Source organism: Megalops cyprinoides, chromosome 17 (assembly GCF_013368585.1).
Source record: "Megalops cyprinoides isolate fMegCyp1 chromosome 17, fMegCyp1.pri, whole genome shotgun sequence".
Lineage (NCBI taxonomy): Eukaryota > Metazoa > Chordata > Actinopteri > Elopiformes > Megalopidae > Megalops > Megalops cyprinoides.
The window spans coordinates 26,872,360-26,889,195 of record NC_050599.1 but is presented as its reverse complement, the minus strand read 5'-3'; the positions used below and the strand labels follow the sequence as shown (position 1 = coordinate 26,889,195).

At 41.1% G+C, this 16,836-nt stretch overlaps 1 protein-coding gene across 2 annotated transcripts in view; it reads right to left on the bottom strand.

Moving 5' to 3' along the window:
* LOC118791986 (steroid hormone receptor ERR2-like) overlaps positions 1-16,450 on the bottom strand; it is a 41,246-nt gene extending 24,796 nt beyond the window's left edge. Inside the window, exons 1-2 of one of the 2 annotated variants that reach the window (XM_036549607.1) lie at positions 16,237-16,450; positions 1,115-1,524 (exon numbers count right to left, since the gene is read on the bottom strand). In XM_036549607.1, the coding sequence (XP_036405500.1) occupies positions 1,115-1,524; positions 16,237-16,286 (460 nt within the window). In that variant the 5' untranslated portion in view covers positions 16,287-16,450. Of the gene's footprint in view, positions 1-1,114; positions 1,525-3,063; positions 3,080-16,236 lie in introns of those variants that run through there. The other variant, XM_036549608.1, reaches the window with a different exon arrangement.
* Positions 16,451-16,836: the final 386 nt, after the last annotated feature.

The window sequence follows — 16,836 nt, the reverse complement described above, 5'->3', positions numbered from 1 at the left end:
GGTGGGCTTTCTGAGGGGAGTTTGATGATAAATAGCCTGACCCAAAGTGATGACGTCATCACACGGGTCACCTGCTTTGCCTCTGACATGGCTCATCCAGAATGACTCAGGAATAGCAGTGGGGTGTGAAGCAGGGTCAGTGCTATGGGGGTGCTGAGGGGTGCAGTCCACCCCCAGATGGACCACAGTGCATCCCCAGTTATCTCCATATATGCCAATGTCTGCATAGTATTTATTATGTTTTTTTTTAAGGTATGAAGTTTTGTGCCCCCTCTGTGGATTGCAAGTGCACCCCTCTGTATTTTCTCCAGGCGCCGAGCCTGGTTCGAAGCCTGGCTAAAAAATACGAGGATAACTGTAAACCATAACAACGCAATCCTACTGTGTCGGTCACAACAGAGTCACAACACACCTGCCCATAGGTGCTCAAGCACCCCATCTCTGTCTCTACATCATTCCTTAAAACAGCACAAATTGGTTAGGAGCATTTTATCTTTGGAATTTCTTTATTTTATTTCATATATTCAATGCTGTTTAAACAATTCTAGAAATCACTGTCCTTTTTACTGTTATTGTCACCATTATAGTGTGACCAAACCTAATTATGGTTATCATATTTTTACTATCATTGACATACCTTTACCCAGCCATTAGTATCATTATCTTGGTGTCATGGGGACTTTATTAGTAATTTCCCTCGTCCTCTCTTTTCACACTACTCATAGACTACCAATACTCAGTAACCACCATAAGAGCTAGTTTGAGAAAATCCTTCAGAATTTTTTAAACTCCAAATTCTCATCATGAAAGTGGATCCAGCCCTTTCATTGTAGTGTTCAATTTCAGTTTGACTGTTACTTCGCTCTTTCTTTGTAATGATCTGCAGCAGCCACTAAACAACATTACAACTTCACGCTTTGTATAACACATCATTACACCTCCACTTCTAAACTCAAAAGTGCAACCTGTGTGGAAATACTTGTGACCATGCCCTTTAGGTGTAGATGCTGTCAAAACTAGCGTGTCCTGCTAAAAAAAGAAATAGCAAAGGCAGTAGGTGGCAGAACGAGCAGTGAGTAGGAAGGGTGGTGGGGAAGGGGAGGGATGGAGGCACCTTGTATTGTCCTCTTGAAGAAGGCCTTGCAGGCTTCACAGGAGGCCACGCCGTAGTGGTAGCCTGATGCCACGTCCCCGCACACCAGGCACAGCCTCTTGGGGATGGAGGTCAGCATGTACCCGCGCTCAGCATGTGACTCCTCCCCGAACACGCCAGCGCAGTCGCCATAGCGCTTCAGGCAGGCCCCGCCCCCTGCCGGCCCGCCGGTCACAAACACCGGCGGGGAGTCCAGCCCGTTGGAGTGGCCATTGGCGGCGCTGCCGTACCCGGCGCTGGTGTCGGAGTTGCCGCCGGGGCTGGGGTGACTGGCTGTGTCGGCTGAGGACGGGCTGGACGGCTCAGCCTTGATGTAGGACCCGTAGCTTGGGGGCAGGTGGCGGTCGTTGGCAGCCATTCTACCTAGCAGCCTGTGGGAGGGGACTGGCATTAGTGTTTCACTCGGATACACCAAGGTATGGTTAACATCACAACTGTCACATGACACACATTACATCAAAACATTCATTTTCTGGTAGAAGTCCTTATTCACAGCGAGTTTCAAACAACAAAAAGATCTTTACATTTTGAACACCTTTATAAATAGATGTTTGGATCTATTGACAGAAAGAACTCTTGAAGTCCTCAGTGTGGTGTGCATTACAGAGAATGTCCAGTTAAACTTTTTTATTGTAAGTTTTTGTTCAAGTGATCATGATCATGACATTAGAAGAAATAAGTCCTCTCTCTGATGCAGAGACAAACTGTATTTTTGATCTCTGTGATGAAATAAATGTGTTTGCTTAGGAAGGATTGCAGGGAGGGAAAATCCTACCTTTTTAGAAGTTCTAAACTCTTTCACTAGAGCTATATACACAGGACCAGAACAAGATGGTCAGATTCCTCCTGTGACTGGACTTCATTTAGACAGCTCATTTAGAGGAATAAGTACACTTCATTCATATGGAACACTATATCAGCCTTTTGTTTAAAAACCACGTCTAAGATATGCAATCCTGTCAAATTTTGGAAAACAATTTCATTTTCGACGAAAGCTAACATAGCAACTCCTTGGGAGTTTGTGGTGTGTGTGTGTGTGTGTGTGTGTGGGAAGCTCTGTCAATCTAATGAAACCACGGCCTCTATTATAAAATCCATAATGCATCCTCCTTCCCTACCTTAGTAAGTGCCCATCTGATTCCTCTGCTTGAATACACCAGACCCATCTGTCTGATAAAAGCACTTCTTTTTTATTTTGGCTCCTCAGTGAAACTCATGTTGTATTATGTGCACACAGGCCATAACACATAGTTTAGTCTTAATCGGATTCTGCTGGGCCCTATCTGAATACATTGCCCTCCCTGATGCTGTTCAGGCCTCCCTGGTATGGCTGAGAGAGGCTGGTCATGTGACCTCTGTACCACGCTCCCTGTATCAAAACCCATCAGAACTCCCTGCATGACTCTCTCCCACTGGGGAGCTACCCTTCGAAGAACCAGGTGGATGTGGAATCAATACACTTGGTGACATTTTCATGGAGGGCACACCAGAGGATCTGTTTGGTATAATGTGAGATCGTAGTTAAGGAATACGTTAGATTGCTCAAGCAAAAAAGAAAGATTCAGAAGCATAAAGAGAAGAACAGATAGCTCGATAGCTCAATCTCTGTCTCATGATGTTTTAAGCGGGATCAACATAGCCTTGCCTTGGTACATCCAACTGTATTTATGGATCTACCTAAACATTCAGGTATAACAGAGTTTTGCACCATGCCTACAGAACTCAAAGGGGTTTAAAATTGGTCAATATCTAACAGCAGTCAAGAGAGAGGAAAATAAAGATAATAAAAGTACAGGGAGAGCTACTGAGGGTCAAGGAGGAGAGAAGGAGCAAGAATGCAGCTTGGCAGGTAACGTGGCCAGACTCTGGTTTGCCAGGATATGGTTAACCACACATAGGGACCTGACCACACAGGAGCCCGGGGTGATAAAGCCCCTTCGGAATCCAGAGGAGGATCAGATTCAGCGGCTCTTCGACCACGTCACCGTGTCTTTATAAAGCGATGAGTTCATGCGCCCCTACAACATGATCCGCGCTACTCAGCACAGAGCGAGATAACAGTGGCTGAAATGCGGATCACATCCATCGATCCTCGTTCTGCTTCCTGTTTATTAAAGTGGGGGAAAAAATGACCTTTTATAATACATCCATTCTTCTGCAGTTGAAACATGAGCTGAACATTCCGTTGAGATAGAGAGACAGAGTACGACAGCCTCCTTTCTAAAATTACGAGGAAAGTTGGAAACCCTTGGGAGGTCCTGGCTGTTCATTTATTACCCCAGCATGGATTATTCTTATCTCTACTCTGATTGTGGCAGTCAAAGAGTTACTGCATCCCAATGTACTAAGCGTTAGCGTTCCCTGTTGAGTATCGTATGGGGAAAAAGTAGTTCACTCCTCACTTAGCACACAATGACACACGGGAGTTTTTTTTTTGTTACACTCTAATAGAAAGAATTTTAGATGCGTCCATCTCCATCCATTTTAGCAAACCAATCGGGCAACCTACATGTCTCATATTCTCAAAGACGGAAATAGCCTTAGATCTAATTTGGAATTGGATGTCTCCATATGAACGTGGCCCTTGGGATTGGCTGTTTTACAATTCGGGTTCCCTTGGAACACACTCAGGGGGATTCCCAGGGGTTAGTACAGTACAGGGTTGCTCCCACCTGGTGCAATATTTTTTCCATGGAGAAAACTGTGCTTTAGAGTGATGTAGGTACATTACTCTTAAGGATATTTCTCAGGCTTTGTATTGTGAGGTTCTGTTACTTTACCATTATCTTTCAGGTTGATGAATACGTATTGTAATTGTAGCTGTTCTATACCCCTGTCATTGTAGTTTATTCTGCTTTGATGTATATTTAGTGGATCTTACTGTGAAAGTGTTGCGAGTTGCTCCTGGTAAGCACATCAAGCAAAATTAATAAGTGATTGAACAAACAAATGAATGGATGGATACCTGAATGAAATGATACAACCCCCCAGTGGACGCAAAGGTCACAGGGCTTCTCACTCTCTCTGCTCTACAGCCACAGTCTTGGAGCAGTCCCGCTTGGCCAACAACTGCGTGGGCTCTGGCGATCCCATGACAAACGGGTGCTGACGCGGCGTTGCCCAGGGCCCCCGGGGCCTCGCTTTCCACTGTCGTCCTGCCAGGATGCCCGACGGAAAGTATGACAACTGGCGCGAGAATATCTTAAATGTCACATACAGAAGTGTCGGCACATCCAATAAGACGAAGGGGGTGGTGGAGGGTGAGCAGGGACTGGTTGCTCTTCTGTGGAGAGGTAGCTGAACAAATTGCTGTCTGCACAATGTTTAAACGGTTCAAATCTCCCCTGGCGTATTTGGGTTCATCCTGACAGTGTTGCGTTTTTTTTTTCTCCGCGTAATGCTGCCTTGGCTATAAAGTGCCCCCAAAAGCCATGAAATGCATTAGAAAAGCTCGTCATTCGAGGCGAATGTTGAAAAACTGCTGGCATGGGCAGTCAAAGTGGCTTAAAAGTTGTTGCCTGTTGTAAACGACTGCTATGAAAATGAAGTGGCTGGAGAGAGAGAGAAAGCAGATGGTAGGTCGTCACACAGGAACTGAACCTTTGAGTGCCATTTTTTTAAACGGGAAAAATGTAACAATACCGATTGTAAACCTTACTGAATCACACAAAATGTCAGTCACCAGCTTGGACAGACACAAAGTTGAAGCAGAAAGAGACAGAGGCAAGGAGCTCTGACAGAAATGAGTTTGTTCGTCTTCCACTGATAGGCAGCCCAACCCACCTGGCACTCAAATACAGTGCTCCCATCTTTTTTTGTTGAAAGAATTTAATTCCATGACAATCTTACTACAATGTATGAATGGGCACTGCATCCACCCACCCCCTGAAGTTTAAACACAGTGACTTTCAGAGAGTGTGTACAGGGTGAATGATTCTACCATTTCAATAACAGTCACATGTCCACTAAGAGCTGATTAAACCTAACATTGCAGTTTAAAATTTACAATGGAGTAAAAGGAACTTAAAGAGGCTTCTCGTATGTATGAGCACTGTACACATAGCCAAGAAGCCAAGAAGGGCTTGTTACTGTACTGGTGTGGGGTATGTCCCGCCAACCCATATACAGTGTAATCAAACTTAAGAAAACAATGAAAGTGAGATATTATTCCAACTATTTCGGTTTCCACATTTTACTTTTCAAATGCTGAACGTGGCCAGACAGCAGCAAGTGGTAGTGTTATTTATCCTTACTTTATCCTCCTCTCTAAGCAACATTAAAACATGGATCATGTTCTCCTCCAGCCGTCACCCTAAGTGTTGACAAAGAGGGCAGTATATTCTCACTACCCCTTCCACCTCTCTCTATTCCTGATATGACTTTCCCAACAGGGAGGCAAACTGTGTCCCACGACAAGCTGTGAAATATATACAAGATCATAACACAATTCTAATTCAAAGGGAACGTGTCATCTAACACTGTCTGAATCTACGCAAAGCAGGGAAAAAGAGGGAAGTATAACGGACAATGCTGTATATGTCAGAGGTCAATAGATAACCTCTCCACAGTGAAGTAAAACAGGGGGCTTTGTGCTTGGCAGCAATCTCAGGGGCAGGAGAAAAAAAAAAAGAAAAAAGAAAAAAACAGGATGGAGAGAGAGGAGACCAGGCTGGTCTTCTAAGGCATGTGTACTGAAATACAGCTAAATGTCTGTGGAGGTCAAAGGCAAATCTTTGCTTAATACATGAAGCAGGGTGTGAAATACAGGGGTTTTGGAGGGTCCGAGACCCCTTGATTGACCCCCTGAAAGCCTCAACAGCAAAATTTTGGGGGGTCTCTGGAAAAATCTTTAAAAAATTATGTCACTTGCAATTGTCACTAAAAATGTCTTTTAACCCTTAAAGCCCGACAGATGCAGCTTGCGTCTAAATTGACATCCCTTCTTCTCGGTTGAATTGCTCACGAAGTGTTCATCGCCAACGATGCTAGTTGCTTGTCTATACGACTATACGAAGTGTTGGCGAGAAAAAATAATTTTGAATTTGCATCAAATTTAATCATAGTTACAATCTGCATACAGCTCTGCGTCCATCTCCACACCCATTACTCTTGTTTGAATTACTCATGAACTCTTCATTGCATAAGATATGGAACACATCACAAGAAAGAGCGGAGCCGGACATTTGTAATGATGCTAGTCACATATTTGTACATACCGAAGTAATCACGTTACGAAGACAGATCGAACTCCTGCAAAGTAATATCTTTACTAATTTCTTCACACTCCAGCTTCTCGGTTGAATACGTCATAAAAACTTCCTATCGCTTCACAACGTAACGCATACCAAAATAAATAGCAGAACTCACCCTTTCCGATGATACTTGGACTGATAGTTGTTTCTCTGTGCGACAAAGCGTTGTCAAGTAATCCGGTTTTTTATAATCACAGCAAATTTAAGCATTGTCTCCAACATAGGGCCTCTTTGTACGAAAAATAAACACAAAATAATGTATTTGCTTTTCATCTCAATGATTCAAAAGTTGTGATCAAAAGACGTGCGCAGGTTTACATAAAATAAAGCACATTCTCCATCCAATGATTCAGTGACGAGACTTCAGTGGATAAAACAATGACATTTATTTCCGTTAGGCACTAAGCACATATTTTTTCAAATTGCTAAATCATAGAGTATCCCACCATCATGGGGTTCATAAGTTTTGTATGTTTGTTTGACGTTACCCAACTTGTCAGATCGTGAAACACAATCTACACCCACAATCCACACATTACATACAGTTATTTATTTACTTGTTTACTACCCCCCCCCCCTCCCCCCCTTCCGCCGCCGAAAAAACCTCCCGTATTTTGAAAGCTAAATGTTGGCTGGTATGGGTAGGGGGGACCCTCGATTTCCACTGGGTATTTCGCACACTGTACGAAAGGATTATTTTTCTGTGAAAATAGCCATGTGATATTTGATGGACTTCAAATGCAATGCTACACAATACTACTACTACTACTACTACTAATAATAATAATAATAATAATAATAGTCAATAAAGGTAAAATTATCATTTGATCTTATTAAATTCCACTTTCGTAAGTCGCTCTGAATGACTGTCTGCCAAATGAATAAAAGTAAATGTAAATTTCTTTGTGCTGCAAGGTGGATAACTCTAATATAGGAATTTCTGGTATTATAATATGATATCGTAAAATACGGTGTAAAATACAAAATAATGTAACATATAAATAACTACAAATAAAGAAAAATAATGCTGGTGGGCCTATGGAATGGAAGTGTGCATATGTAGGTAGGAAAGTGGGGGTCAGTTGGTATGGGAGTTTGCACCAGGCTGTCCCACAGAGAGTACTGAGACAGTGAATTCACCTGTTTTTTTTTCTGTTGTAAACCATCACACATTCTTTTTGGTGTTAATGCATTCAGGCCCACTGCCCCCCATACACACACACAGTTATGTTGTTCCAAGCCAAAGCAATGTTCACCGTACCATTGTCAGATTAGTGGGTAAAAAAGAAGGAGTCACAATTTAACAGTAGTGATGCAAAAGACACTTTCATTATTGATTTAACAAATAACCAGAGCCTAATGCTATTCTGCATTTCAATTACTGCCTATAACCTTCAAACGACTGTGTGCTCCATACCGATAGAGCTTACTGATAAACACTCATAGCACCCGTAATTAAATAAATACTGGACGATACCACGAGGCCAGAGGCACATGAAAAAAGCTTTCCACCACCTGCTTCCTATCAGTAGCAAGTCAAGTCTGCAGTTCTGTTAATCTACACAAGTTAAAACACAACACAAAACCACCTGTTTCATTATGTTAGAGCTGAGACAAAAGGACAAAGGACAAAGGCAGACACACACACACACACACACATACACACATACACACATACTTTGATTTCATAAAAGCCATACATCTTTCCTTCTCGATTTATTTCAACAGCAAGGCTGCCTGGCCATACGTTATTTCAAGGGCCTGTTTGCATTGTTATACTATAAAGAAACATTTAATAAATATGTTAATACTTATTAATTAACATTTACTTACTTCTGGAAGAGATGCAGTGGTCTGTAATAAGCTGACAAGATTTCCACTAACTGTACTGTACGTATTGGGTAACACAAATGTCAAAATGAGACATTCATGTATAAAATCTGTATGATATATAATAATTTCACAAATACAATAAGTCAAATCTTTATTCATGAATTTACAACCTGTTCTGTTTTCTAAGTACTGTAAGAAGTAAATCATACATTATCTATAGAGAGAAATGTACTGATCAAATATATCAGACTGGCATAAAACAGTTCTACTGCTTTCTCCCTCAACATTCACATGTTCTGAAATCACTTTCAGCAATGCACAAGCTGTCAACAAATCACAGGGCCTTCAACAAGGCAGCCCTTAAGCCAACAAAAATGCCGTATTTAAGCATGCCTGCGTTTAGCATAACAACCAAATTAGGCAACAGTATGTTCTTTGAGCATTCCTTTCTGGGCATGTGTGGAGTTTTGGTTTAACAGAGCCCAATTGGCTCAACTCTCACCCCCCCGAGAAGCTAAAGTCTAAGCTGAGAAGGCCTTTCTGTGCCAGAGAAGGAGGGCCAAGCACTGAAAAGCCACAACACATAGGCAACATAGGCAAAGTCAACTTTGAACTGGTTATTTGAAACCTACTGTTATGCCCAGCAGAGAAAACTAGGGAAATATCACTATTAACAGAAAACTCTAGGGGGCAGTAGTATTTCAAGGTGTTTGTAACAGGGGCATTCTTGGCTAAAGGGAAATATACCTGTCAGGATTTCAGCTGAGAAGACATGGATGACATGTTATAAGCTATTTCATCTGAAATATCTGTAAGCTTGTGGCTAATTCAAAAGAATTCAATAACGGGTATTATGAATTAATGCTGATATTAAGAAATACACTATACGGACAAAAGTATTTGGCCACACCTGTTTTTCAGGGTGTATCTCCAGTGAAGGGCAATCTTAATGCTTAAGCATACCAACGCATTTTGGACAATGCTATGCTTCTAACTCTGTGGCAACAGTTTGGGGAAGGCCCTTTCCTATTCCAACATGACTATGCCCCAGTGCACAAAGCAAGGACTATAAAGACATGGTTTGATGAGTTCGGTGCGGAAGAACTTGACTGGCCCGCACACAGCCTTGACCTCAACCCCATCGAGCACCTTTGCGATGAACTGGAACGGAGATTGCCAGCCAGGCCTTCTCGTCCAACATCAGTGCCTGACCTCATAAATGCTCTACAGAATGAATGGGCACAAATTCCCACAGAAACACTCCAAAATCTTGTGGAAAGCCTTCCAAGAAGAGTGGAAGCTGTTATAGCTGCAAAAGGGGTGACCAGCTCCATATTAAAGTGTATGTATTTGAATACAATGTCATTACAATGTAATGATCAGGCGTCCAAATACTTTTGTCCATATAGTGTATCTATTCATTTGAAAATCCAAAGTAAATTAAAAAAAAACATGCTAATGCTGTCATTAACAATGCTGTGTGTAAATATGAATATATATATATATATATATATATATATATATATATATATATATATATATATATTTGTTTAATTATTGGATCAAAATAAATATATATTATATTAAAATTGTGTTATATCATATAATTGTCACATTATTAATGGATATTTTTCATATTACTAATATGTCAGAGGAAGACCTCAATTACAGTCTAATGTCTTGACTTGCAAAAGATGTATGTACATTACTGCTAACCATTATGACTTCGTCTTTTTGCTTCTGCAATACTTCATATAAAATATCTACAACTGCACATCCTTCACAAATTGCAGTTCCATAAATTATTACCTAAACATCTTGGTGAGATTGTTTTTAAGGGCATGGTCACTGTTTTATTATACATTGTTAATATATTGTTAAATATATTGTTACTTTTTAATTACATGTTACTTTTAAGACTTTGGCTAGCACATGAAGAGATTGTAAACATGGAATAAGTATGTGTGAATTCACTTAAATAAAAATAAAAGTATGTTGTGGTATGTTGTTGAATTTAACCTTTTAATATTGCCACTTACAGTTAAATAAGTTAAATAAAGTATGGCCATATCCTGTCCAGTGTGATATCTACAACAAAAATGGAAACCATGTCACATGCTTACTTGGTGGTTAACAATCTCTTCATCAAATGCTTATAAAATAAATGCTTGTAAGTGCTTAAACAGGCTTCAATGTAGTGTTGAAATGATTATTTACTACTTGTCATAATACATAAAAAATAATGAATCCAACACCATGTCAACATCCAACACATGTTCATAATTCATTTAATTCACAATTCATGTGTGATTGTGTAGAGATGATCTGAGATATAAGGAAACAGCTGCTGAAGTGTTCTCATGCACAAAGGTCAACACCTACTCCCTCACAGTACATTTACATAAACAGGTAACATGTATGTTATCAGCGAATATTGATTTGTCACAGAAGTAAGGTTTGGCACACAGCAAAAAACAATGATGCACTTGCTTTCACACGCAGTGGACTGACTTTATAGCACATTAAATTGAATAAAAACACCTTTTAGCTCTTGAAAAAACTAGGGCAATGTTAAATGTAATTAAAGAACGAAAAGCAGTTTGTTTAAACTCTAAATGAAGTTCAATGACAATCTAAGCAAGTTAACATCTCATAGTATACCCTAACACAAGCTCAGCAGTCTTGATTTATCAAGAAATGTTGTGTGTGTAAAAAAGGACAAACTGCTTTGTACCCAGATTTCAACTCCGCTGCAAAGGTCAGAGTCTGAAGGGCACACCAGGCCATTTGTCTGCCGTACAATGACACTCTAATGTGCATCTTTAATTTGAAATTAATTTGATGCGTCATAACAATAAGTGTTTGAAAATGGGAATACCCAAGGGATAGTCTTTGGTTTGACACAAAAAGTTTGCAACAGTTGACAGATTACTGGTCAGATTTATGACAGGTTGATGTATTCAACCAAACTCTTGCCCTGAGTTTAGTTTCTCCTCAGTGCAAACCCAGGTGGCTTTCGAGAGTGAACTGTTTGAGGTCTGTTTGCATGGAGGAACAATCTGACAGCCCTCTCTCTCTCTGTCCACCATGCCTGACTGCCCAGGGGATGCAAACCATGCATCGGCTGGACATCCAGGAACCCTGCCTGGTTTTGTGATGTGAGTGAATGCAAAGTCTACAGCTGGGGAGGTCCCTCACACTGCAGTCCCATACTGCTGAGCTCCCCAGGTGGTCCTTTGTGGTTTTTTAAACCTTGTTACAGCTAATGGCATTCACTTTAACTAACATTAATGACAGATAATGACATTTCCTGTGAGCATATTGTTTGCCAGAAGTGGGGGACAAATATGACCACAAGATTGACAAATCTCAGTGAGTCCCTTTTAGGAAATGGAGATGTGTTTAGATTCGGTCTAGATTCTGACGACCCCCCTCTCGAGATTGACAGAAACGCCCACCCTGTTCACATGGCTGGTTTAACAGTGACAATCAGCAAGGGGTTTGGGGGCGGGGGGGGGGGGGGGGGGGGGGGTGGTGGAATTGATGTAATCACAGCAGTCAGGTGCCCGAGTCACGCCAAGTTCCACAGCCGTGGCCCTAAAAAAGCCTGTCCCGCTGGTCCACTCTGGGACTGCGCTGATGTCAGCTGATCCCATCTGTGCAGTGTTGGGGTTTGTGTGTGTGTGTTCTTGGGGGTGGCTCTACCCTCCACCCAAGAACTCCAGGGCGGACTGCCAAAATCCGATTATGAAAACGCTTGCTCATTCCACACAGAGCTTCTCACTACAGATATGCTAATGAAATTCTCTCTTTTTTTTTTTAAACTGTGACTTCAGAAGAGGAATGAGAAAAATTATATGCACTTACAAGCTAAATTCAGCAGAGTATCAGCTCATTTGTATTTACCCCTTTGTTTGCACACACCCTTAGCCAGACATCTTATCCTGCCAGATTAGCACATGCTGATCCAATTTGTCTGTCTGTGCTATACTTTTGAAACAGCGCTCAGTTTCTTGGTTTCTCCTGAAGCATTAGAAAATTTCAGAGAGCCTCGAGGTGGTGCTGATGGCTCTGGGTTTGATGGGTGCGTGCTTGAAACTGAGGTAGACTGCCGCTCAAACTCACTACTCTGGGAAGAGTAAATAAGCTGGAGAATGCTGTTCAGCTCGATCCGACGGCGCGCGACAAGGCCAGGCTCAGAGTGCAGGACAGACCTCTTGCAAAGAGCGAGGAGCCTATGCACAGACAGAGATGATACTGGCAGCACCATCAGAGAGAAACATGTTTTACTGCAAGGTTAACAAATACACAATGCAATAACTTTACCCTCCCCCAACACAAGCAACATCCATTACGGTGGCTCAAGCAAAGTGAAATGGTGCAAAGTTTATGCAGCTGTAATCTTTCTCCTGTATTGTATATAATAATTTCCGTTCATCTGAGGCCAACATTTTTCGCAGCAGCTCACATCAAATACAGATTCTTTAGCTGCCATTGCCCCAGTGACTCTCAAGCAGATGGTGACACATCGCCAATAAAATGGTCAGTCAAAATAAGCCCAAAATCGAAACACTCCATGGAAAATGAAGTCTCACCCAGCCGTTTGCCAGCGGTTAAGACGCCCTGGCTGGGCCAATACAGCCTGTGTCGATTTGAGTGCACCCTCCAGCCTGTTACATGTCAGATCTGAGCTGAACACGGACATGTAAGGCTGCAGCTGAGTGCAGCACACCCTGCATGTCAAAGCGGGCCTTCGTTAATATCAGGAGTGGAAACTAATGAGCCGCTCTCTTCTTACATTTTTCTCAAGGTGTCTCCAGTCCCACGAACACGATCTCTATTTCTGCCCACCAGCGCTAGTTAGAATATTCATATCCCTACTTCAGATTTTCATTGTCTGTGATGTCCAGTGATTTTCCATACTTCCATTTGTATTACAAACTCACATATGATGATGAATTGTGTACTCCAGGAAAATAGAAAAAAAAGGAAAGAAAAAATGAAAATTGACTGATTGACTGAACAGGAACAAATGGATTCACAGATACTTGAAAAACTTATTTCTACAATCCTCGTTGGAATGGCAGTTTAGGGCATCAGCTTTATCCTCATGACCAAATGGCGGAATACAGTCTGTCCTTGAGAGACAAATTCAAGCAAGTGCACTGCTTTCGATCCTTAGATTTCATGCTAAGTAATAAAAAGTATAAAAAACACAATTAAATGAATCACTCAAAGTTACAACACAACTTCTGCTTAGGTCAGATAGAATCTGGGTGTCATTTGATATTTTTATGTACACATTAAATATTTGCAAACAGAATTACTTTCAATATAATCCACATACGGGTTCTTTTGTTGTACAAAGGTTAGATTTGATTAAATTAATTTCAGTCTGAAATGAATATTTCATAGGCGTCCCATCATAATTCAATTAAGTATTTTAATCTCTAAGTTTATAACCATCACACATTGCTCCTCTTCCTGTAAAACTTGAAAATTTGGCCTAATTCCCAATACTGACATTTTCCATAAACATGAGATCCCTATGAATTTGCGTGTTGAAATAATTATAATTAATGTCAATATATTTATACCATTTAAACAGACACACAGATTTATTACTAACAAGTAATTCAATGTCATAGAGATGTAGTAAAAATTACAATCATTAAAATGTTATAAAGCATAAATGCCATGCATAAGTTGTTACCATAAGTCCTACCAATCTAAGCATTTATACCTGTAAAATGCTGTTACACAGGTTTATACATTTTAGAGAAGGTAAAACTTTAACAATTGCAGAATTTCACTTTCCTTTCAAAATTTGTACAATACATACCTTTTATTATTATTATTATTATTATTATTATTATTATTATTATCATTATTATTATTATTTGAAGACATTGTAGATTACCAACTCATATACAGAGCTGTGTAAATGCAGAAATGTAGTTAATTACTGTTATGTTTACTGCACTAGCATTTAGCCTTAAATTTAGCCTTAAAAACCCTGTTTATCACAAAAGTGGCGCAACAGCTTTCTGTCAGGTAATTGAATATAACAGCTTCAAGATTCAAGCTAACATGTAATTGTTTGTAGTCGTTATTACTACTTGCAGTCATTATTACTTTGACTATGAAACAAAAGTCTAAGCAGTTAAAATTAAATCTAATTAATTAAACACATTACTTAGAATTAATATAATTTTCAGGTAAAATAATAGTAGATATAAATAAGAACTTATTATGGAAATCAAATTACAACTGACCTGTTATTAAAAATTAAATAAATTTTACTAGCAAATTGTGTGGGGGGAAAAAATACATGCACACAGTTATTATTCCGCTAATGCTAGTTTCAAAGGTTTTGTGGCATCACCTTCCTTAATATATCATATTAGTTGTATGCAGTTGTTGGAGTGCAGAGCTTGTCCCGGCTTTGAAAAGAAGTAAAAGGCGTTGCGTGCAGACGGAGACGTGGGTTAAGAGGTTGAGAAAGGATGTACACGGACGTCTCTGAACTGCAGAACTATATGGAAATCCATAATCCAGATCAGCGTTAAACACAAAGCAGATTAAAGTCGCTTCATCTGAGGAGTTAATGATTTAAATGAAATCGCTTCCCTCTGGCCAACTAAGGGTTACGGTCAGGGTTTCGGAGCCGTGGTTATTTGTCACTCTGTGTTTTCTGTCCGAGCGTGTGTCCTGTTATTATTATGTTGATTATTTCCGAGTCAGGTGCCATGTACTTTGCAAAACTACAATGCACCGCCATCAAAGAAAGAATAAGAAAATCTCAAACTCTGCTGTACCGAGCAAAGGCGCAATATGTTATACACGGCGTAATTGATCCGCAACAAGAATTCAGTTTAGCTAATCAAATTGATTGGACAGAAAGCAACGTAATTCAGTACCACATGCTACCGTTGAGCAACTAAAACATACAAAGATTAATGTAAGAAAAACTATTTTGAAATTACGACTCAGTAATGGCAGTCGGATAAAAGAAGTACCGTTTGCTTAAATTCTGAAGAACATAAAATCAGAATAATAATATATAAAAATGGATAACCTCATTAGCCTTCACTACACCACCACAATAAAATTTTAATGCCATTTGTTCTTTACAATTTGGCCTTTTAAAAAGTGACCCTACTTCATACACTTACAGCGTAAGTAAAAGTGACTTAAAATGAGCAATGTCAATGGAACCCATATATAATTGTATGTTCTTAAATTAAATACCAGACTAAAAAACAGGAAAATGTTTTCACTGCAAAATATTGTTCAAAAGCACCAATTCTGAGAAATATGAAATGTTTACTTATGCTGAGCTTTGCTGGTTAGCAGTGTGGGCTGTGCTTGACCCCACCAGTGGGCCAGTCCTCTCAGAAGCAACAGAACTAAAGGCACTTTTATGCCTCCCATCTCCAGTGCAGATATCACAGCACATTATGCCTCCGTCGTTACCCATAAAGTTTAGTCTCCCTCTGTTCCCTTACCACAGGCCTAACCCCAAACACTCACAAAGACACCCGGGTGCCGGGACAAGTCCTCCCTGACTTTGGGACACAGCCTGCCATTTCCGAGAGGTTGGAGCGGAGCTGGAGGCCTCCCTTTTCCCTCTCTTAAAATGATAAAAATGACACATGCCTCCAGCTTGGTGAAATCTGTCCCCTGCTTTTGTGCACGGGCACGCCAAAACATGGAACCTGTGCCACACCTGTCTTGACCCTGTGTCCCATTTTGCGCCTCGGGACGTGACCCATCTGGCCAAAGAGAGAGCACAAGAGGGCTGAGTACTGCTGCCCCGACAACAAGAAGTTACGTCCATTGGTGCTGCACAGAGGAGACAAATCCAAACAGTTTGAAATGGAAAAAGAGAGACAGAAGAGAGAAGAGATAAAGAGGAGGAGAAGACAGAGGAAGGTTTTTGACCAGGGAAGAACAAAGAAGTTACATTGTGAGGAGAACCAACAGAGATGCACCTACTGGTTATGATAGTTGAGAGGGTCTGGGATGCAAGGTTCCGAAACGTCCATCAGTCCAGGTGTAGCATTCCAGTGGTCAGAGGAGAGGACCCACTGACTGATGTTTTCACCTCTCCCCTCCCCCAGCCCTCCCAATCAAAAAATACAAGAGGGGAGAACTTTCAGGTGCAACCCTTAAAAATCCACCACCTGAGCTGGATGTCACCTCCCAGTAGAACCAGATGTTTCAGTCTGGCAGAGTCCGAGCACGGCCGGGAACGAGAGCCAGAAAGAGAGGGACACAGAGAGAGAGAGAAGTGGGGGTGAGAGAGAGAGAGAGATGGAGCGAGAGAGAGAGAGACCGTGAGAGAGAGAGAGAGACCGTGCTGAGACAGCGCTATGCAGCTGAGAGACGCAGGGAGACTGAGTGAGAGAGAAATGGCTGTCTCCATGGCTTGGGCAGGGCTCTTTAAGACTCCAGGGCATGATGAATACGGAACAGCTGCTGTTGGCTGGCTCAGACGGGGCGGGCTTATGGCTGCAGAGAGGGCCGGCAGAAAGGGGGAGGGAGGAGTGTTTGTGGTGTAGCCAGTAAAGATTTAAATACCCACCGAGGATAGTG